At 40.9% G+C, this 24,602-nt stretch overlaps 1 protein-coding gene across 2 annotated transcripts in view; it reads left to right on the top strand.

Moving 5' to 3' along the window:
• The window catches only part of LOC122930659 (limbic system associated membrane protein), a 681,978-nt gene that overhangs the window by 333,577 nt on the left and 323,799 nt on the right, over positions 1-24,602 (top strand). For both annotated transcript variants that reach the window (XM_044284186.1, XM_044284185.1), the window contains exon 2: positions 5,192-5,424. In XM_044284186.1, the coding sequence (XP_044140121.1) occupies positions 5,192-5,424 (233 nt within the window). The remainder of the gene's footprint in view (positions 1-5,191; positions 5,425-24,602) is intronic.

The following is a 24,602-nucleotide window of genomic DNA, read 5'->3' as shown; positions in this document are numbered from 1 at the left end:
TATGCAGTAGAATCATCAAGTTGTCTTTGTATTCGCGAAATGTATTTAGCGGTGTCCATAACAACGGCAGGCTTTATCGTTAAGCTATGGTCAACCTTAAGTTCATTAATGGCATCAATTTCCTCACGAGTCAAATTAGGATATGTAAAGGCCCTGTCATCAATCGACTTTCTAAGGTCATCAAGGGCAGGAGCATTAAGAACAGGCGTAAAGCAACTTTTGTTACTCAGATTGAAGTGTCATTTCAGACCCCTTGGGCAGACCAATCCGACTATGGTCCTTGATCCAATCTTGAGCTTGATAGAACGAAAAATAAGTCAATTTCCAGATCAAACCAATTGATTTTGCTGTTTGGACAAAATGAGAGACCTTTGCTCAATACGCTCACCTGAGCTGGAGAGAGAGATTCAGATGAAATATTAACAACCGTCACTTCTCCTTAGTCGGTGCTGCTTTGTATGTGAGACGCGTAGTTTTCCACCTTCTATGGTGCTTGCGTCCACCCCGTCTGGTGTGCTTCCGTTTGTCAATTGGAAAGGAAAATTGTCTCCTAAAAAAGAATCTTGTGAAGTAATTTTATTAATAGAGTCCTGTGGGGACCTACGTTTTTTTTCTTGTTGTCACGAGAAATAGGTATTTGTTTATCCTCAGATTGCCGATTATAAATAGTGCCGCCATTTTTATACTCGACAAGATCACGATTCCATTTATGACGTTTGCCTACCTTGTTTTCCCTTCTCCAAGATGGCTGCCGCACAGTCCAGAGTGTCAGAGTGCATGTCAGACATGCTCAATACACTTTGGCTTTCCTCTAACTCCTCTATTTTTCCTCGACATGCGCATTGGCGCCAGGTGAACGCCGTTATCGGCGTGCACACATGTTGTTTGTCCCCTTGTGAGCCTAATCTTTTGATCTATTCATTTAATAATGATTTGCATGTGAAGTATACAGGTGTAATCATGCTCTATAATACATATTAATCACGGTATTATGTATAGGGATATGATAATTATGTGCATAATTGTGTGACTACATTATGATGTACTACGGCACCATGCACTTATTGTGGCACTTTTAGCACCTTACTTTTGTTTTTTATGTTTAATTATGTATATTGATTCATGATTCATTGCACATGCACTTTGTATATATATATATATATATATATATACATATATATATATATATATATATATATATATACAGTACAGACCAAAGGTTTGGACACACCTTCTCATTCAAAGAGTTTTCTTTATTTTCATGACTATGAAAACTGTAGATTCACACTGAAGGCATCAAAACTATGAATTATCACATGTGGAATTATATACATAACAAAAAAGTGTGAAACAACTGAAAATATGTCATATTCTAGGTTCTTCAAAGTAGCCACCCTTTGCTTTGATTACTGCTTTGCACACTCTTGGCATTCTCTTGATGAGCTTCAAGAGGTAGTCACCTGAAATGGTCTTCCAACAGTCTTGAAGGAGTTCCCAGAGATGCTTAGCACTTGTTGGCCCTTTTGCCTTCACTCTGCGGTCCAGCTCACCCCAAACCATCTCGATTGGGTTCAGGTCCGGTGACTGTGGAGGCCAGGTCATCTGGCGCAGCACCCCATCACTCTCCTTCATGGTCAAATAGCCCTTACACAGCCTGGAGGTGTGTTTGGGGTCATTGTCCTGTTGAAAAATAAATGATGGTCCAACTAAACGCAAACCGGATGGAATAGCATGCCGCTGCAAGATGCTGTGGTAGCCATGCTGGTTCAGTATGCCTTCAATTTTGAATAAATCCCCAACAGTGTCACCAGCAAAGCACCCCCACACCATCACACCTCCTCCTCCATGCTTCACGGTGGGAACCAGGCATGTAGAGTCCATCCGTTCACCTTTTCTGCGTCGCACAAAGACACGGTGGTTGGAACCAAAGATCTCAAATTTGGACTCATCAGACCAAAGCACAGATTTCCACTGGTCTAATGTCCATTCCTTGTGTTCTTTAGCCCAAACAAGTCTCTTCTGCTTGTTGCCTGTCCTTAGCAGTGGTTTCCTAGCAGATATTCTACCATGAAGGCCTGATTCACACAGTCTCCTCTTAACAGTTGTTCTAGAGATGTGTCTGCTGCTAGAACTCTGTGTGGCATTGACCTGGTCTCTAATCTGAGCTGCTGTTAACCTGCGATTTCTGAGGCTGGTGACTCGGATGAACTTATCCTTCGCAGCAGAGGTGACTCTTGGTCTTCCTTTCCTGGGGCGGTCCGCATGTGAGCCAGTTTCTTTGTAGCGCTTGATGGTTTTTGTGACTGCACTTGGGGACACTTTCCAAGTTTTCCCAATTTTTCGGACTGACTGACCTTCATTTCTTAAAGTAATGATGGCCACTCGTTTTTCTTTACTTAGCTGCTTTTTTCTTGCCATAATACAAATTCTAACAGTCTATTCAGTAGGACTATCAGCTGTGTATCCACCTGACTTCTCCACAACACAACTGATGGTCCCAACCCCATTTATAAGGCAAGAAATCCCACTTATTAAACCTGACAGGGCACACCTGTGAAGTGAAGACCATTTCAGGTGACTACCTCTTGAAGCTCATCAAGAGAATGCCAAGAGTGTGCAAAGCAGTAATCAAAGCAAAAGGTGGCTACTTTGAAGAACCTAGAATATGACATATTTTCAGTTGTTTCACACTTTTTTGTTATGTATATAATTCCACATGTGTTAATTCATAGTTTTGATGCCTTCAGTGTGAATCTACAATTTTCATAGTCATGAAAATAAAGAAAACTCTTTGAATGAGAAGGTGTGTCCAAACTTTTGGTCTGTACTGTGTATATACAGACGTGGACAAAATTGTTGGTACCCTTTGGTCAATGAAAGAAAAAGTCACAATGGTCACAGAAATAACTTTAATCTGACAAAAGTAATAATAAATTAAAATTCTATAAATGTTAACCAATGAAAGTCAGACATTGTTTTTCAACCATGCTTCAACAGAATTATGTAAAAAAATAAACTCATGAAACAGGCATGGACAAAAATGATGGTACCCCTAACTTAATATTTTGTTGCGCAACCTTTTGAGGCAATCACTGCAATCAAACGCTTCCTGTAACTGTCAATGAGACATCTGCACCTCTCAGCAGGTATTTTGGCCCACTCCTCATGAGCAAACTGCTCCAGTTGTGTCCGGTTTGAAGGGTGCCTTTTCCAGACTGCATGTTTCAGCTCCTTCCAAAGATGCTCAATAGGATTGAGGTCAGGGCTCATAGAAGGCCACTTTAGAATAGTCCAATTTTTTCCTCTTAGCCATTCTTGGGTGTTTTTAGCGGTGTGTTTTGGGTCATTGTCCTGTTGCAAGACCCATGACCTGCGACTGAGACCAAGCTTTCTGACACTGGCTAGTACATTTCTCTCTAGAATTCCTTGATAGTCTTGAGATTTCATTGTACCCTGCACAGATTCAAGACACCCTGTGCCAGACGCAGCAAAGCAGCCCCAGAACATAACAGAGCCTCCTCCATGTTTCACAGTAGGGACAGTGTTCTTTTCTTGATATGCTTCATTTTTTCGTCTGTGAACATACAGCTGATGTGCCTTGGCAAAAACTTCGATTTTTGTCTCATCTGTCCACAGGACATTCTCCCAGAAGCTTTGTGGCTTGTCAACATGTAGTTTGGCATATTCCAGTCTTGCTTTTTTATGATTCGTTTTCAACAATGGTGTCCTCCTTGGTCGTCTCCCATGTAGTCCACTTTGGCTCAAACAACGACGGATGGTGCGATCTGACACTGATGTTCCTTGAGCATGAAGTTCACCTTGAATCTCTTTAGAAGTCTTTCTAGGCTCTTTTGTTACCATTCGGATTATCCGTCTCTTAGATTTGTCATCAATTTTCCTCCTGCGGCCACGTCCAGGGAGGTTGGCTACAGTCCCATGGATCTTAAACTTATGAATAATATGTGCAACTGTACTCACAGGAACATCTAGTTGCTTGGAGATGGTCTTATAGCCTTTACCTTTAACATGCTTGTCTATAATTTTCTTTCTGATCTCTTGAGACAGCTCTTTCCTTTGCTTCCTCTGGTCCATGTCGAGTGTGGTACACACCATATCACCAAACAACACAGTGATTACCTGGAGCCATATATATAGGCCCAATGGCTGATTACAAGGTTGTAGACACCTGTGATGCTAATTAGTGGACACACCTTGAATTAACATGTCCCTTTGGTCACATTATGTTCTGTGTTTTCTAGGGGTACCATCATTTTTGTCCATGCCTGTTTCATGAGTTTATTTTTTTACATAATTCTGTTGAAGCATGGTTGAAAAACAATGTCTGACTTTCATTGGTTAACATTTATAGAATTTTAATTTATTATTACTTTTGTCAGATTAAAGTTATTTCTGTGACCATTGTGACTTTTTCTTTCATTGACCAAAGGGTACCAACAATTTTGTCCACGTCTGTATATATATATATATATATATATATATATATATATATATATATATATAATCTATTTATTATCTATCTATCTATCTATCTAAATATCTATCTATTTATCTCACTTCTATGTGTCCATCTATATATTATCTATATTTCTATCTGTTTGACTATCTACAGGTGAAACTCAAAAAATGTGAATATCGTGCAAAGTTCATTTATTTCAGTAATGCAACTTAAAAGGTGAAACTAATATATGAGACTCGTTACAGGCAAAGTGAGATATTTCAAGCCTTTATTTGGTATAATTTGTATGATTATGGCTTACATCTTATGAAACCCCAAAGTCACAATTTTGAGGTCCCCTTTGCTCAGGGGGTATGGATTAATGAGCTGACTAGAGTGCGACACTTTGAGCAGAGAATATTGAACGTTTTCATAATATTCAAATTTTAAGTTTCATTACTGACATAAAAGAACTTGTGCACAATATTCTATCTGATATATATTATCTATCTATCTATCTATCTATCTATCTATCTATCTGTATCCTAACTAATAAACATTATGATCTACCACTAAATATATAACTTATTCTTCTCATAAACGTAGGAGCCAGAAATGGCGTTCCTGTACCACTGTAGTCACCTACATCATAGATTAGATACACTTGTTTTTGCTAATTTAGTATTTGACTTTTGAGGTCACCTTTAATATATTCTGTTTCTATGTTTCCTCCAGATGTTTCATAGAAGACAAGAGCTCCAAGGTGGCATGGTTGAACCGCTCAGCCATTATTTTTGCTGGACAGGACAAATGGTCTCTTGATCCCCGGGTAGACCTGGACAAGAGAAGCATTCTTGAGTACAGCCTCCGCATCCAGAAAGTGGACGTCTATGACGAGGGACCTTATATTTGTTCAGTGCAGACACAGCATCACACCAAGACAGCCCAGGTCTATCTGATTGTCCAAGGTAAGGACCTATGGAATTCTTCTTCTTTACTTTTCCGATAATATCTTGTATGTGATGAGGATATATAAAGCAGGCCATACGCTTTGGGTACCTCCCAACCTCAGCCTATGTTCTGAAAAGAGAGAAGCTACCAGACACCTCCAAGACTTTATGTAAAAAACGTCGGCATATTGGAATCCAATATGTCCAAAGCTTCTTTTCCCCAATATCTGCCATCAGGGGACAATCAATCTCAGTTGAAAGTTGTTGCTGGCCATAAGGGTTGGACAAGAAATGCAAGTGCCCCAGGGGCATCTGCTATTTAGAGCTGCCCACCACCCTAGTATGCAGTTGCTCTATGACCGCATGTCCAGCATAGCCCTGGTTGAGGTATTACATGGACACTATATAATATTATGTACTATTTTTTGTGACTTTGTATCATACTGTTATTTGCTAGGTTCTATGGCACTATTCATCCCCACTTTCATTTTTCCTAAAGAAATTGGTGGGACGTTCAAATATTTTTTGCCCAATTGCAGGGCTAGGTTGAGCACCACCCAAACCATGATGACATGGATAAATGCAACTGTATAGTCTGGGAGTCCAAGAGTCTACATGCACCTGGAACTGGCCAAGAACCTCCACAGATTGTGATGAAGCCCTACCGGCAATTATTACTCTTTATTCTCCCATTCCCATGCCTGTCATCTTGGTCAAATTAAAGGGGTTGTCTCATAATGGGCAATAGGGGCATATCTCTCGGATCTGCCCCCATTTTCTTATAGGTGCGGGTCCCACTGCTTGGACCCGCACCTTTATAGAGAACTGAGCCCCGCAAGTGAAGGAGGGTGCACTGCGCATGCGCAGCCACCCTCCATTCATTCTCTATGGGGCCAGCAAAAATAGCCCAGCTATTTCCGTCAGCCCCATAGAAAGGAATGGGAGCGGGGGTGGTGGCCGGACCGGAGTCCTCCAGCCACCACCTTGTGGGGCTCCATTCTCGATATAGGTGCTGGTCCCAGTGGTGAGACCTCCACCTATAAGGCAATGAAGGCATATCCTAGCAATATGCCCCCATTATCCATGGTGAGACAACCCCTTTAAGATGGTCTTCTAGCAAAAATATTAGTTCCTGTTAAGTTTAGACACAAACATTTATAATATGATGATTTTGAAAGAGGGAAATGGACAGTTTTGAAGAGACATTCCATGGACATTTGTCCTTTAGGAACCCATCAGAGCGTATCCTTGGTTTAAAGTGTCACATTTCCATCTAGATTTATCCGCAGGTCCTTTGTTTGGATAATATAAATTGTAACATTAACTTTTTAGATTTTTTTTCTTCGCCTTCAGGTTTTGTAATAAATCCCCAGTGATTCTTTCTCCGGCATAGATCAAATTGAAATGAAACTTAATCTAATATAAAATGTAATCTGCTGATTCTGGATTAATAATTAATGGGCAAGAGATGAACAAAATGACTTTCTGTGGAAAGTTTCTGGCCGGCCCCGGTCCTATCGTTACGTCTAGAATAATTGTTTAACCACATAGAGAAAAATTCTGTTTTACTCTAAATTGTACCTTAATGGAATGTAGCTCTCTGAATACCACAATCTCATTTATTGTATCTCAGGAGAAAGATCTAAATGTCAAATTTTCCGGCTGGACCGCTGTTGTTAGGTCTTAGCACAAAATCCCAAAGTTTTGCATTAACGGGCTTGATGGGTGACAATCTCTCTTATCATTTACTTTTATGACCCATCAATCAGAAAGATCATGGAAGTAGATTGGGCGGTGGTCTGACCTCTGTGACCCCGTCTTTGCTAAAAAGCAGGACGAGCATGTGTCAAAAACACGCTCATGGTCAAATGTGCGGTGAGTGACTGAAATGGCCATGTGAGTGTACACTGCCATTCATCTCTTTGGAGAGTAAAGGCCTATGCTCATCCAGCTCTCCAGCTGTATATGTGGATTTAGGACCCCTTGTTCCTGGGCCACAAAGATCGGATCTCAATATAATTTACTCTTGTCATCTGTTATAACGGTTTATGAAAAGGTTTGGCATTAGACAAGCCCTATAAAATTGATGATTTTGCTTGCAATACCACTCCTGACCACATGGTGCGCTGTTAGAAAGTTAATTAGAAATATAGAGAGCATATTTTTTTTAAAGGGGTTCAAAAATAGTTTTTTATCTGCCCAGAGTATCCCAAATACTACTTATTTTCATCCCACATACCAGTTTTTTTTTATGTTTTAGCAGTTTCCTTACCCTGCTAGGATGTTTACAGGCAGAACTTCCTGTTCTCATCAGCTTCCTGTTGAGTTTTCTATCCAATTCCAGCATGCTTCCCTCTGTAATGTTTCTCAGGGCTTGCTCTGCCTTGCAAACATGGAGAGGAGAAATATAGGGGTGTGACTACCACAGAGAGAACAGTGTGGCAGGTGAAGAATGTGCTGTCAAACATTCATAATAGCTCATGGTGGGACTGGTTAGAAGACCCAACAGGAAGCTGATGAAGACAGGAAGTTCTGCATGTAAACATCCTGCTAGGATGCAGTGAGGCTGAGAGCAGTGGAAATAAAGTGCTGGCATGAATAAGAGGTATATGGGGCAAGAATATGCATTGTTTCGGGTACTGGGCATAAATGTCCTTACCCCTTATAAAACCAAATAACCCCTTTAACTGGTCTTAAAGACTTTGTATACTGGCAGGAGGCTGGCAGAGGAAGGAGTGGACAGAGGTTGGGATAACTAACAGGCAGCTGCATGCTGAAGGCTTCAGCATGCAGTTGCCAGGCAGCCATCCCAACCTCTGTCCACTCCTTTCTCTGCCAGCCTCCTGTGCTATAGCATGCAGTACATGGCAGCCTTCCCTCTCTGCCCGCTGTTCTGCCGTGTAGTAGTTCTTATTATGGCACTCTTATATATGTACACATGTGATGCCAGGATGTTCCTGGGCTGGCATCGATTGCGTGCACATGTGTGCCATAATAAGCACTAAGGCATGGCGGAATAGCGAGCAGAGGGGGGAGGCTGCCATGTACTGCATGCTATAGTAACAGGATAAGCATATAGTATAGAGACTGAAGTAGGGGTTTGCGAAGGGGGCGATCGTATAAAATTTGCTGTGGGGCCCAGTCAGTTCTAGTTACGCCCCTGATTTAGATTTATTTTTTCAGTTTGTTTTTATTACAAATTTGGAACCACTGTCTTTGTGTAGCCTTGAGTTTCTCTAGTAGCAGGCTCTGAATTTTCACTCTGTTCCATCAGGCAGCTCAGCTGAAGGACTCCTTATCTCTGATCACTGATCTTATAAACACTCATTATAGCTCAATTATCTTACTGATAAGAATGTAGCTTAAATAAGTGTTTACGACCTTTTAGTAATTTAGAGATAACTCAGTTGTAATTTCAAAATTTCAATAGTCCACTGGCACTGATACTCTCTATATTTTGTGTTGTAGTACCACAACAGTACCATGCTGCTTAAAATGCCCCCCCCCCCCTTTAAAACAACTCTATTCAGGGTACTGTGCGCTACCTTCTCCGCTATCCTCCCTGGTTCCCCTGCTTGAAAAGGACCAAGGGTGCGTGCCAATATGTAAACCACGATTACCTTGCTATTGAACCTTCCTCCGTGGTCTCTGATTTTCCTCTATTGCAGGCTTGATTTCAGGGTTTAGCTGGTTTGGTATCTTTGTACTCGAGCGCGCCCCGGCCGGTGGCGTTGCTCTGTACTAGTGAATTGAAAGCCCGCGCTCACGTGGAGTGATCTAGTGACATCACTATACGAGCTACGGATCGTTACGAGTGCCGAACTTCCAAAGTGTTTCGGACAATGCGTTGTCCTTCATCAGGGAATCATTAAAATCATTGCCTCCAAAGGTGTAGATAGCCTTTGAATGTAACCAATCTATAAAGGCTGGCACAGGAGCAAAATGTATATCCTTAAGTGTAAAGTCTGGGTGAAACCATTAACAATTTCTTTATTTGTATCCAAATTCAATGTGTTTCGCAGACAAAAATCCACAGCATATGTCTAAAAAATACTGATGTGAAGTTCCACCGCAAATAGTAAGTTAATGCTATCTATAGATACATCCATACGTCTGTAATATATAACATACAGGATTGTACCATTCAATTAGTAGCTGAATGAAGGAAGAAATATGTAACTCCCACAGATGTGACATAAATCCTTAAATTAGCAGCCAGTGTCAGCAACACTCTGCCATCAACATTGGGTTGGATTTTTAATTGGACCTGACTTGATGGAAGACTTTTCAGGTGAAGCTAATGGGCCAGTATGAGCCCTTCAGTCCATTATCTTGACATGACTTTAACCTTCTATTGTTCCCTTAGAGCTCATAGATAACTAATAGTACCAATGAAAATGTAATAATATATGTATATATGAAATAAAGTTGCCAAAAACATATTTTATAGTCTAAATCTTATTTGGGGCTCTGCTACATCTAACATGCAATGACCCTCTGATTTATACAGTTACAGTAGTAAAAAAAAAGAGCAAATAAAGTGCAAAATTCTTCTAATAACTTTTTTTCAATAAATGCACTGGAAATTCTACACATTCAACTCCAAATCACAACAATGACACAACGTATCCAGTTTCTGTTCATTCTTTACAGAAAGTAAACAAAAAGGAATATCAGTCTGTTTGAAAAATAGCAGCTCTAGCATTTTTCTGTAAAAATGAAAAAAATGTTTGATATTTCACTTAACGTTGAATGGCAGAACTAATATTTGGTGGCATGACCATTGTTTTTGAGAACTGCTTGACATCGGTGTTGCATGGAATTGTCCAACTTCTGGCCGGTCTGAAAAGGTGTCCCAGTCCAGGATGATTGGACGACATTGTGCAGTTCTGGGATTTTCTTCATTAACCACATTTTTTATGTCACCCCACAAGTCTCTCTGCGGGATTGAGGTCTGGGGATTGATCGGCCACTCCATTAACTCAATCCTGTTTGTCTGGTACCAGGATGTTATTTGATTACTTTTGGGTCATTGTCACGTTGAAGCCTCATTTTCAAAGGGTATTTCTTCTTCAGCATAGTGCAACATGATCTCAAGTACTTTGATCTATTAAAACTGATCCACGATGCATCCTATTTGATAAATGGGCCCAAAATGATGGTATGAAACATCCCCATATCACCATGCTTTACTGTCTTCTCAGGGTACTGTGGCCTGAATTCCGTGCACGGGGCTCCTCTGACATACTGTCTGCAGCTACTAGACCCCAAAAGAACAATTTTGCTGTCATCAGTCCACACAATGTTGCACCATTTCTCTTTGGGCCAGTCAATATGTTCCTTGGCAAATTTTAAGCTATTCAGGACATGTCTTTTTTTGGGGACTTGGCTTTACTTTATCATCTTCTGATTGTAGCAGGACTTACCAGTGACTTCAGTTCTTTTATCTTTCTGGAAGTGATCATTGGCTTCAATTCATAGTCTTCTTATTGTGGTAACATCAAATCTGCTTTGATCTTTCTGGAGGTGATCATTGGCTGAGCCTTTACCATTTTAGCAATTTTTCCATTAATTTGAACAGTAGTTCCTCGCTTTCTTCCACGTCTTTCAGGTTTTGGTTGGCATTTCAAGACATTTGAGATAATTATGTCTGAGAAGCCTGCAATTTTCTGGACCTCTTTATATGTTTTTCCTTGTCTGATCAACTTTTTAATTAAAGTGTCTGAAACGACCCATTTTCCCAAAGTATTTCAGAAGGAAATGCACCATAACTAACATGTGCAACATTTGTCCCCCCTCCCCCCACACACACATCTTAAATAAAAGCCACCCCTGACAGCTGTTATTCCACAGAATGAATGACTTTAATTTAACTCCTTGCTACTATTATTTTGAGCCCCATTTTATTAATGACTCAATTACTCAGAATAAGCAGCATGCATTCCTGATTGTTGGGGCTGTTTTTTTTTTTTTTTTCGCCTACTGCCCTACGGTAAGTGCATTACCAGTAAATTATTTACTATGTAGAAATATAACTTCTTCCAAAAACTGATTTATCAGCTTAATGATGTTGGACTGTTATTTTCTGAACACTTCTGTACTACACCAATAATTCTATAGCCTGGAATAATAACATTGTCGTGATTGTAGCTTCCATGTTTGCCTCTCTCATTATTTCAGCACAAATTTCATCAGTCTCACTGCAATTTTACCAACAGAAAAAAAAAACAAGCAGTACTTTTTTTTTTTTTTAAAGAATAGAACAATTTGGCTGAGAACTTCTTCTCACCGGGGCCTTGAAGTTCCCCAGCACAGAATTGAGTTCACTGGCACCTCTGTAAGAGAATGAATTATTATCATTATTATTTCAAGGTAACTCAGTGGCGCTCAGTCATATTTCATGGCCTGAGATGGATTCATAAGAGCCATGACTGAGTCTCGCGTGTGATTACGAAAGAACAATGTATATTGAAAAGTCATTCATGGAGAAGGGAGAGAAGGTGAATGTGACATGGACATTTTGATAAATTCAGCCATAGTCAGGTTTAAGAAGGGATTTGAACCAATTCATAGGGCTGAAGTACACCTAGAAAAGGCCATCAGCCCCATTTGACCCTGTTCAAGGTGATTTAGCAGTGAACCCCATTATGACAATGGTGGTGCAGAAAGCAATCCATTGAGAGGTCTACATGTGTCCAGGTGGTGATACAGTAGACAACTGATTCCCAGAATGGTGATGCAGTGGTCTGCTACTAGTCTAGTGGTGTCAGTGGTCTACTTGGGGCCAGCATGGAAATATCAGTGGTCTACCAATGTCCAGAGTGGTGATGCCAATGGCCTACCTGTGTCCAGAGTGGTGATGCTAGTGCTCTTCTTTTGGCCATATGGGAATGTCAGAGGCTACCTCTGGCCAAGTGGAGATATCAGTAGTTTACTTGTGCCAGTATTATAATGACGTAGGTCTACTTGTGGCCAAAGTGGTGATGCTAGTGGTCTACTTGTAGTCAGTGTGGTGATGTTAGTGGTTTACTTGTTGCCATATGGAGTTGTTAGTTGTCTACTTGTGGCCATATGGAGATGTCAATGGTCTACTTGTGGCCAGCATGTTAATGTCAGTGATCTTCTTGTGATCAGTGTGGTTAGGTCAGTGATCCAAGCTGGAATAAAGGACAGTAAGCCCTTACCTGACCTTTGTCTATATAATCCTGATGGTCTCCATCTTCAACTGGGGTGACCTAAAGAGATAAATACTTGCTATAGGGCATATGGTAGAGCCGGCTTGGCCTCCGTTACAGAGAGAGCAGTGAAAGTACAGTAGGTTCCTGCTGTAGAAAAATCCTCTACGTTTCACATACATTGGTTCCCATGTTCTAGCAATTGAAGGAGGATGGGAAGGCGAAGGATGACATGTACACAAGGTATGTACAGAAGATGGAGTGAGTGAAGATTGGTGTCTAAGACGTGACTGTTTCGAGACTCAACTCTGACTTAGTTCAGGCCCATGAAAGTCACTGTAGGCACCAAGACATGAATGTCTCGAGTGTCAGCTCTAACTTAGTTCAGGACCATGAGAGCCATTGGGCACCACGTCTTCTTTATTGACTTAGTTTGGCACCATGGGAGTCACTTTGGGCACCACGTCTTCTTTATTGACTTAGTTTGGGGCCATGGGAGTCACTTTGGGCACCACATCTTGTTTATTGACTTAGTTTCGGGCCATGGGAGTTGCTGTGGACCCCCTGTGTTCATTATTGCCTTTGGTCCATATGCTGAACCATAAACAGTGCCAGGGAAATGTGGCACACTTGGTACACTATTTGGTGTAGTCAAGGGGCAGGTGCAGAAGATTATGTTAAGTCAACACTGCTACACACTGCTTTTCCAAGAGGGGCAATGGGTCCCACAATATGTAGTATACCCAAGATCTACCATACCTTGCCAGGGTGCTAACACCAGACCTGTATGTGTCATTCTTCATAGCCTACGTTAACTGGATAGCAAGCTGAAGGAGAGAAGTGGATTCATACACAGAATCCGAATTTTCAGTCATTTATCCACCAGTGTGATTCATTCCCTCAGCAGAAGATCAGACATGTCTTGTATTATTAAATCTGCTGCCATTTAATTAATTTAACACTGAGAAAAAAATTATTCTAGATATGAGAACTTTACTTAAGCTCCCATGAAATAATAATAATAAAAAGACTGGTAATTATTTTCCCCAGAAATCTTCAGATCAGCCCATTTTCATTAGTTCTCACAAAAAAGTAGAACCCGCTGGCCTAATTAAACTCCCGACCTGTCTGGTGTACGGTCCGCTTTATGTTCCCGAACACGCTCACTCACATTACACCCTACATTGCTTCCGTTTCATGTTTGTAAGGATGAGGAGATCAGAAACTGGAAATATTTTTGATGATCTGTAAGTCGGGCAGAGGAGCGGGCAGCAGCCTGATTCATTGAAGCTGACGAGGCTCAGCTGAATTAATGGTTTTGTTTAATATATTTCTCTTTGCTTCTGTCCGCATTCAGCCATGTAAATGTGACAATGCTGGCCATAACGGGTCGTACATTTTTCCCTCATTACCTCTCCACATCATGCATTGGGGACATAAATTTGTATTTTAGGGGGTTCTCAAAAGTGTATAGACATTAGGTGTTGGCGGGCCAACCCATGAGTAATTGGAATTTCTGGATATTTCCTTAGTCAATACCTCCAAAACTTCATGTTCCTGAAATCTACTGAAGTAGGTTGAACTTATAGGGGCTTCTTAAGGGGTTTGCAAAATTAGGGTAGCGTCGAGAGCTGGAACTACAGTGATCAGATACTTGCAGTGAGGGCTTCTATAAGAAGGAGCCTGGCCGTGAGACAACCTCGTTCTGCTCGACATTGACTATGATGAGTTGGTTCTTGACCCCACATCTGGCAGAAGAACTTCCTGGATTAACAATCCTTCTCCAGAAATCTAGTAACTATAATCAGTAATATTAATACATTCCAGAAATACATCCAGGCCCCTCCTGAACTCCTTTATTGTACTCACCATCACCACCTCCTCAGGCAGAGAGCTCCATAGTCTCACTGTTTTTACTGTAAAGAATCCTCTTCTATGTTTGTGTACAAACCTTCTTTCCTCCAGACGCAGAGGATGTCCCCTCGTCACAGTCCTGGGGATAAATAGATGATGGGAGAGATCTCTGTACTGACCCCTGATATATTTATACATATTAATTAGACCTCCCCTCAGTCGTCTTTTTTCTAAAGTGAATAACCCTAATTTTGATATTCTTTCTGGGTCCTGTAGTCCTCCCATTCCAGTTATTACTTTAGTTGCGCTCCTCTGGACCCTCTCCAGCTCTGCTATGTCTGCCTTGTTCACAGGAGCCCAGAATTGTTCACAGTCCTCCATGTGTGGTCTGACTAGCGATGTGAAAAGTGGTAGGACTATGTTCTCATCACCGACATCTATGCCCCTTTTGATGCAACCCATTATCTTATTGGCCTTTGGTCTTCAAAGTTGATATTTAACTGTGTAATTGCTCTAAAAGATCATTTATAAATATATTAACCCCTTCCCAACATGTGGTGTACTATTACATCACATGTTGGGTCCTTAAAGATGGTTCCCGCATCATTAAAGACCAGGTGCCTGCTGTTTCACACAGTAGACACCTAAGACTAATGTCAACGATCGGTGGTAATGCCGTTGGCGGGGATTTAACCCCTCAGTCGTGGTAAAATGTGACCACATCATCTGAAAGCACAAAAACCCAGAATCACTTCCAGGTGTGTACCTCCTCCCCCTAATGAGGATCGGATTAATTTCTATGGAGAGCCTGCTTGTGGCAGGGCTCCATAGGCACCCAGTGTAATCCTAATAAACTCCAATGCTAATGCATTGGAGTCTATGAGTGAAGCAATCTCATAATTGCTTGTTATAGTTACCTATAAGAACTATAAAAAAGTGTAAACCCAAAAAAATGATGTTTTTAAAAATATTAAAAATGTTTAAAAAAAATATAGAAATTCAAATCATCCCCCTTTCCCCAAAATAAAAATAGAGAAACAATAAACAATGAACATCATGGGCATTGCCGCATGTGAAAACACGCATGCTATTAAAATCTAGAAATATTTATCCCATATGGCAAACGGCGAAACGGGAAAAAAGTCCAAATGGACGATTTACTGCTCTTTGGTTGCATCACATCCCATAAAAATTTTTATAAAAAGTGATCAAAAAGTTATACACACCCCAATATGGTGTAAATGAAAAGTACAGATTGCCCTGCAAATAAATGAGCCCTCACAGAGCTCCATACACATAACTAAAAAAAAATTATAGGGGTCAGAATATGCCGACAAAAAAAATAAAATAAAGAAAAACTATACATATGTGGTATTGCCATAATTTTACAGACCCGGAGAACGAAAGTAACAAGTCATTTTTACCGTATAGGGAACGCCGTAAAAACAAAACCCATAAAACCCATTAACCCATGTTGCTTTGACCATAATGAATTTTAATAAACCATGAACGCCATGGGGCACAGAAAGTTTTACTCCATGCAGATGGGACCATGTAATCTACGTCACACGTACACAAGCAGTCACTTGACCCAGAATTTAGGGTGTAAATAGAATTTACCGGGAATCAGAAGACAGTGGAGCCGACATGTGCAAGGCATCCAGACCATGCAGTCTCCTCTAGTTTACGACATTGTGATAAAAGTCATATTTTATTGGATCTTCAGTTTAACATTTATAGGAATTATAAAAGTGCACAGGAAAATCCTTTACTGGCCTCTTTCCCCGACATCGGCCACATAAGGTGAACTAGAAGCTGAGATCATTGTTATACACTCGAGCAGAGTATATATATATACACACACACACCTAACCCTCTGTGAGTAAGGTGACCCCAAGGTGAGGGCACAGAGACCTACAACTAAATCAACCAGATAATGAATCTAAAAGGAAACCAGTCAGAAATAAAGCAATTAGTAAAACATATTTCAGATTGATGATGATTCCCAGTCATTGATGGGATGACATACTGTAGATAGAAAGATAGATTGATAGATAAGTAGATAGATACATACATAGATCGATAGATAGATAGATACCTGATAGATGACAAGGCATGGGTCTTTCATTTTCCATTTAATAGACATTTTATTATTTCAACAATGTCTCAGGTTTGGTACACTGACTATTAAACAGTAGCAGAACTGTAAATGATTTTTTCCCATAACTGACAGACAGAGACACAAATAAACTCCTCTTCTAAAAACACACTGCACACTGGTATTGCCAATTTACAATTATATACTGACGCAGTCCAGTGAGTTGAATTTAATTGATATACAGTACAGACCAAAAGTTTGGACACACCTTCTTATTCAAAGAGTTTTCTTTATTTTTTCATGACTATGAAAATTGTAGATTCACACTGAAGGCATCAAAACTATGAATTAACACATGTGGAATTATATACATAACAAAAAAGTGTGAAACAACTAAAAATATGTCATATTCTAGGTTCTTCAAAGTAGCCACCTTTTGCTTTGATTACTGCTTTGCACACTCTTGGCATTCTCTTGTTGAGCTTCAAGAGGTAGTCACCTGAAATGGTCTTCACTTCACAGGTGTGCCCTGTCAGGTTTAATAAGTGGGATTTCATGCCTTATAAATGGGGTTGGGACCATCAGTTGCGTTGTGGAGAAGTCAGGTGGATACACAGCTGATAGTCCTACTGAATAGACTGTTAGAATTTGTATTATGGCAAGAAAAAAGCAGCTAAGTAAAGAAAAACAAGTGGCCATCATTACTTTAAGAAGTGAAGGTCAGTCAGCCAGCCGAAAAATTGGGAAAACTTTGAAAGTAAGGACTATTTGACCATGAAGGAGAGTGATGGGGTGCTGCGCCAGATGACCTGGGCTCCACAGTCACCGGACCTGAACCCAATCGAGATAGTTTAGGGTGAGCTGGACCGCAGAGTGAAGGCAAAAGGGCCAACAAGTGCTAAGCATCTCTGGGAACTCCTTCAAGACTGTTGTAAGACCATTTCAGGTGACTACCTCTTGAAGCTCATCAAGAGAATGCCAAGAGTGTGCAAAGCAGTAATCAAAGCAAAAGGTGGCTACTTTGAAGAACCTAGAATATGACATATTTTCAGTTGTTTCACACTTGTTTATTATGTATATAATTCCACATGTGTTAATTCATAGTTTTGATGCCTTCATAGTCATGAAAATAAAGAAAACTCTTTGAATGAGAAGGTGTGTCTAAACTTTTGGTCTGTACTGTATGTATAAATGCAACATTGTAATTCGTTCAATTTAACTGGTATGTTAACACAGCAATATGATGCATTGAACTTAAATGGTAGCATAATTGCAGCTGGTTTGTAGAAAGAAAAAGGTGAAAGTGTGCAGCGTAGCCAGTAAAATGTATGCTGCAGTGCTGAGATTGCCTGTGAATATGCATGTAAAACACTAATGAACTGTGGAAGCTTCAGTTTGTTTTTTGTTTTTTAAAAGGCTGGCTGCTGAAAAAAAAATTCTGCAGACACTTCTGGATTTTGGCTATTGCAGTATATCCTTATACTGGCAAGATTGCTGGCTTGTGTCTGTAATTGCTGCCAGACACATCCAACACATCCTCTCACATCGCAAGCTGAGCTCAAGATGGTGTCCGAGCAAGTCCTGAGATTTAAGGATCTCCCAAAATCGCGCCTCTGAGCTAATCAGTCATGTGATCAACATCTTCATCCTCCCTGCCCTATTTCCTGCTGACATAGGCACCGTTTCGTGTGATTCATCCGAAGTGATTCGCAAAAACCTCAGAATCATTTAGCATCAGTACTTTAGTTTAATTCGTAACTAATCTGATTAGTTCAGAATCAATTTGCTCATTTTTATTGGGTATATTTTGATTTCTTCCCTCCATTTACTCAGTTCCCGGCGCTGAGGAATGTGTCAGCCGTGATGTCCGGCTGTGAGGGGTTTACAGCGCGACTATAATTTTCACAGCGAAGAAGCTGTTTACAGACCAGAGAATTAAGTCGCCTTAATGAACTGCGACGAATGCTACACCCATCAATAACCTCTCTGCCAACCCGTTAAGCACATGCAAAACAGCCATTAGTATTGGAGCTGGTGCCGTCGCAGCAACGCACCGACTATAAGTGATTATGCCGGGGCAGACTCCATAATTTAGAATCACACCGAATAAATAGATTTCCCCACAATTGTACGTTTATATCTGATGGGCATCTCATATTGAAGGGCTAATCGAAAGGTAATGATATATTACAAGAAGTGAAGACCTCGTCCCGTCTATCACGGAGACGCACAACACTCACCTCCTAATGCTTTAAATTAAGATATTGGAAATAGAAGATTGATCTCCTTATTTCATACATTGCAACGAGCAATAAAGCCGTCACTTCTCCACGGAATAAATACATGTTCAATGGATGCAAGATGAATTCCTCCAAAGATTCCATAAAAGCCTTCAAGAATGAAATGTTCCCCAACAAATAGATAACATATAAGAGAAAACAAAATCTTCTTCTCCCGGGTGACCCAAAGGAAGTTTCCTGGAATGAAATGCTTACCTGGTAATGTAATAATGAGGTCTGGGTGCTGGAGGGTCTGAAGTCTTTATATTAAGGGTGGCCTACGTAATCTAATAAGCATTGACCTTCTCAAATGTATTTTCGACAGTGGGAGAATAGAGTTTTGAAGTCATAGCAAAGGCTAAGTGGATTGTCCATCCCTGGTATGTTATATTTATGTATCATAGAACTTCTCATATAAACACATGTCACAAGGAGAGGAGGCTCCATAACATGAATCATAGCACATATTCCAACCATCCAACTTCAAATCCCAGAGCATGAAGACGTAGGTCCCTTAACCTTACTAGAAAGAAGAATTACTTGACTTGGACATTAGTTGCTAACTTTTTAGTCACCTTCAGAGTCGGATAGTTCTGCTCAGATTCTCTGTCTATAGCAGTGATGTCAAACTTGCAGACCTCCAACTGTTTTAAAACTACATCTCCTAGCATGCTCTCATAGCTGTAGGCCATCCAGACATGAAAGAAGTTGTAGTTTTTCAACAGCTGTAGGGCTACAAATTTGACATCCCTGGTCTATAGCATTGGTCTCCAGCCTATGGCTCTCCAGCTGTTGTAACTGGAAGTTGTAGTTTTGCAGAAGCTGGAAAGCCACAGGTAGGAGACCACTGGTCTGTAGGTAAGGGATGGTGTCTGAGCTGAACTGTCTTAGTTCAGATTCCAAATCCCAGTACAGGAAGACCCAGGACCCTTACTCTTAGTAGAGAGAATAATGACTTGACTTGGTTCCATTAGTTGCTAACCTTGTGGAGACCTTCAGAGAGGGATAGTTCTGCTCAGGTTCTCTGTCTTTAGCATTGGTCTCTAACCTATGGCACTCCAGCAGATGCAACTCGGAGCTGTAGTTTTGCAAAGGCTGGGGAGTCACAGTGAGGAGTCCACTGGTCTGTAGAGAAGGATTAGTATCTGACCAGAAAGTCCATCTTTCTAGACATCTTCATAGCTTCTGGTTGGTGGCACCATATTAAAACAGTAGAGTCCCTGTTGTGTATACACCTAATGGTGGTATATATGCCTTTCATCTACACTCATGGTTCCTTCATGAGTTATGTGTGATATTTAGCAATGAAGCTGAGAGCCTATGTCTTTCTATCCCTCAGAGAGCTCTCAAGGTACTCTATATCTGTTTATAATATGTGGTAATGATGGTTCTTCCAAGTGGTATATTGTATTAATCTGATGAAATTTCCATTTCTGTGCTCCATAATAGTCTCACAATATGCCTTTCATCTTGGTCAACAACTGTAGGCCCTGCATAGTTGTGCTATGAAACCAATGGAGTTAATGACTTCTCCTTCTCAACCCCATTTCAGCAGAATGATGTTCTCGATCACAAGTCCTTGATCATAAGTTGCAAGTGTTCATGGAATAGCTATCATAGAAAACAAATCGGGGTCGCACCTGGTGCCCCAGTGATTCATTGCCTGCAGTTTAAAGTATGGACATTCAAGGTTCCAAGCAACATGCCCCTACAAATAACATCAAAGTACTTCCAAGACCCAGATCATATATTATGCTGCCAACCGAAAGGAGAGCACACGGACAGTATAAGTACCCTCTTCTTATGGCATGTACCATCTGGGGTATAATCCTCTAGGTTAAGAACAAGAGCAATAGATGCTCTCTGAATAAGTCCTCTGCAATGGCTAGAGCAGCAAGGTCCCAAATAGTAGACCCAATACTCAAAGCCCTAAAAGGGTAGCATAACGGGCAGAATGGATCTGATGACCATCATGGTGTTGGCAATCTCTCTGGTATATAGAAAACTCCACGATCTTCTCTGAAGTCAACTTTTGTGTTGCCTTAGATTCTGTAGGCTTCAGTATTTTCTTAAAGTGAGAACTTTTGTGAAATCGACTAGTTCAGCTTCCCGTGGGACTCGAAGCAGATGTTCAATGTCTTCCATTGATCTCCACAGGGCAATTAAGATAAATATATTGTCCATGCACTTGTGCCTTCTGGATTTTACTACACGATCAGCCACAGTGGGGAAATGCTTGTAAGATCTCAACTCTACAGGGTATAAAACTGTACATGAGAAAATGAAAGTTTTAGTATGCATCTACCGTATCTACTGGCAGCAAGATCTTATTATAGGTTTAGTCTGTTTTAACCATTTTTCTCCTGGTGACCCTGTAGATATTTGGTATGGCTGCTTCATTGATGAATTGAGACCAAAGGTGGTTTCTATACCAGGGATATACTGAGAAGGAGACCAGAGTTCAGTGCATTAAAGGGGCTTTCTAGGATTTTTTGTTGTGGACTATCCTTAGGATTGGGAATCAATGTATGATCAGTGGTGGGTCCAACCCCGAAATCCCTCACATGGAGTCAGGCATGCATTAGATTGTGTTGTCCCCTTCATTGTAGAGTGACATCCATAGGAGTGTGGAGGTGCCAGGTAATTTCAGCTCAGCCAATCCGCTTGCCATGGTTATAGCACTAGTTCATAGCTATATACCTGTATGCTTATAGATTGCTCACTATGAACAATATTAACAATGTGAGTAGTATGAGTCCCTGACAAAGTTGCTCCTGAACCAACATTAATCATCTGATTGAGCCCAACTTCTGGAATTGCTGGTTATAGGTTAATATAGATTACGTTTTTCTTATAGTGACCACTGCTGGAGAGATGAAGTATTACACACTATGTATTCAAGTGGATGGATGACCATATCATACTGTCCGTGGCCAGCCTGATTTCACCCGTGCAGTGCTATGGCTAAAGGAGTGGAATCATGAGAGTATATCCACATACCATAATGAAGAAGCATCTTTATTATGGCTCAAGCATTTTAGACAGAATTTCTATTGAAAGCTATAATTGGCCTATTGGTTTCACACCACGAATATACAGTGCATTTGGAAAGTCTTCAGACCCTTTCACTTTTTCTTTTTGTTATGCTAAAATAAAAAGAGTTCAACATTTTCCCCATCATTCTGCAGTCAATACCCCATAATGAGAAAGTGGAAACAGAATTTTTGAAATCTTTACTAATTTATTGAAAAGGAATAACAAAAATCTCACATTGACTATTCAGCCCCCTCACTCAGGACATAAGTCTTCAGCCCCTTTACTCAGTCAGGACATAAGTCTTCAGCCCCATTACTCAGGACATAAGTCTTCAGCCCCTTTATTCGGGATATAAGTCTTCAGCCCCTTTACTCGGGACATAAGTCTTCAGCCCCTTTACTAAGGACATAAGTATTCAGCCCCTTTATTCAGGACGTAAGTATTCAGCCCCTTTTCTAAGGACATAGGTTTCCAGTCCCTTTGCACAGGACTTAGTTGAAGCCCCTTTGGCAGTGATTCCAGCCTCCAGTATTTTTGGAGATGATTCCACCATGGTTTACACCCCTGGATTTGATGATTCTCTGCCATTCTTCTCTGAAGATCCTCTCCAGCTCTGTCAGGTTGGATGGGGGCCATCGGTGGACAGCCATGTCCAGGTCCATCCAGAAATGTTCCATTGGGCTCCGGGCTCTGGTTGGGCCACTCAAGGACATTCACAGAGTTGTCCCCAAGACACTCCTGTGTTGTCTTGGCTATGTGCTTAGGGTCATTGTCATTTTGGAAGGTGAACCTTTGGCCTAGTCTGAGGCCCAGAGCTCTGGTTCAGGTTTTCATTAAGAATATCTCTGTACTTTGCTCCATTCAGCTTTCCCATCACCCTGACCTGTCTACCTGTCCCCCAGCATGATGCTGCCACTAGCATGCTTCACTGTAGGTATGGTATTGGGCAGGTGATGGGCAGGGCCTGGTTTCCTCCAGACATGATGCTTAGAATTGAAGCCAAAAGGTTCAATCCTTGTTTTATCAGATGAGTCTCCTTTAGGTGCTATTTTTGCAAACTTTCATACGTCTTTCACTAAGGAGAATCTTCTTTCTGGACACTCTGAAGCCCAGATTGGTGAAGTGTTACAGTGCTGGCTGACCTTCTGGAAGTTTCACCTATCTGCACACAAGCTCTTTGGGGCTCAGCCTGAGTGACCACTGGGTTTTTGGTCACCTATCTTACCAAGGCTCTTCTCCCTGATTACCTAGTTTGATAGGGCAGCGAGATCTAAGAAAAGCCTGTGTTATTCTCAGTGTCTTAAATTTAAGAATCTTGGAGGCCACTGTGCTCTTGGGAATGTTCAGTGAAGCAGAAATGTTTTTATCCCCTTCTCCAGATCATTTTCTCCACAAATCCTGTTTATGAGCTCTACAGGCAGTTCTCTCCTCCTCATGGCTTAGTTTTTGCTCTTATATGCATTGACAGCTGTGAGATCTTATATAGACACGGCTGGGCCTTTCCAAATCATGTCCAATCAACTGAATGGACCACAGGTTACTCCAATCAAGGTAGAAAAACATCTCAAAGATGATCAAGAAAAGTGGGAGATCCCAGAGTAAAATGTCAAGTGTCACAGCACAGGGCCTGAAGACCTATGTTCAGGAGTCAAATTAGGTTTTAATTAGCTTTTAGCACAAGGAGTAACATAACAAAATGTGAAAAAAATGAAAGGCTCTGAAGACTTTCCAAATGCACTGTATACTCAACACTGACTGATGATGTCATCTGTGGACTAAGTTAATGACTAATCCAATATGGTGGCTTTTTTCTCCATTGGTATTGCAGACTTCTGTTTATATGCATGTTCTCCACATCCTTCAATTCTATGATGTATATTATATGACTGGCTATGACTGCTCTTCAGCTGTAGCCCAAAAATAAGACAGTCCTCAGGACTCCTCGGTAACGTTAACTGACAACGCAGACTTGATTTACAAAATTCTGACCTCAACAACGCAGGAAGAGGCTGACAAATTATGGGCCGTCTCCTTCTACCCACATAAAAGTTATAAAGCTCTTGTCTGAAATGTTTATTTCAGTAGTTAAAAAGTCGGTTCCTTTGATCTGCCCTGGGTGCAGCGGACAGGGAGTAGTTTATCCTTAATAGGGCTGTCATTAAAGCCGGGAACATCTCAGAAAAATGTTTCAGAAAAGGGATTTTATGCATGGCGGACTGGAAATATCACAGCGCAAACCCACTGGTCAAAATGCTGGAAGAAAAGTTTGATACATTATCATATCGGTAAACGGAAGGGTCTTAAAGGGAAACTGTCACATCCATTTTGTCACCGAGCACCAGCTGCCATATAAATTATAGAAAGCATTGTTCTTCCTCTTTTGCAGTATTACAAAGGTGTGCCCCATCTTGGATAATTGCAATAAAGTTTCTGTGCTATCTAGGAGTCCATTGGGCATTCCAGGCATAGGAAGAGTTCGGTGTATTCAAGACATTTGGAGGCAACCACGCCTCTATCGAGTCAAGTGACGCCTACACTTCCTGAATGCACTCCATGAAATTCTGCGCATGCGCCATCATAAGGTCTACACCAACAGGGCTTCAGTTTGCTATGGAGCATGGTCCAGCTGACTTTTCATTCTAGTGCATTGTACTTGGTGATTGTGCCAGTACATCCACCCCACACTGGGATTGGGATTGGGAGTTTTTCAATTAGTTTGAGCATTCCTGATTCTAATCAGCCCTAATTGGCTCA

This window comes from Bufo gargarizans, chromosome 3 (assembly GCF_014858855.1).
Source record: "Bufo gargarizans isolate SCDJY-AF-19 chromosome 3, ASM1485885v1, whole genome shotgun sequence".
In the NCBI taxonomy this organism is placed as follows: Eukaryota; Metazoa; Chordata; class Amphibia; order Anura; family Bufonidae; genus Bufo; species Bufo gargarizans.
The sequence above is the reverse complement of the archived record's forward strand: the minus strand, read 5'-3'. Positions and strand labels throughout refer to the sequence as shown.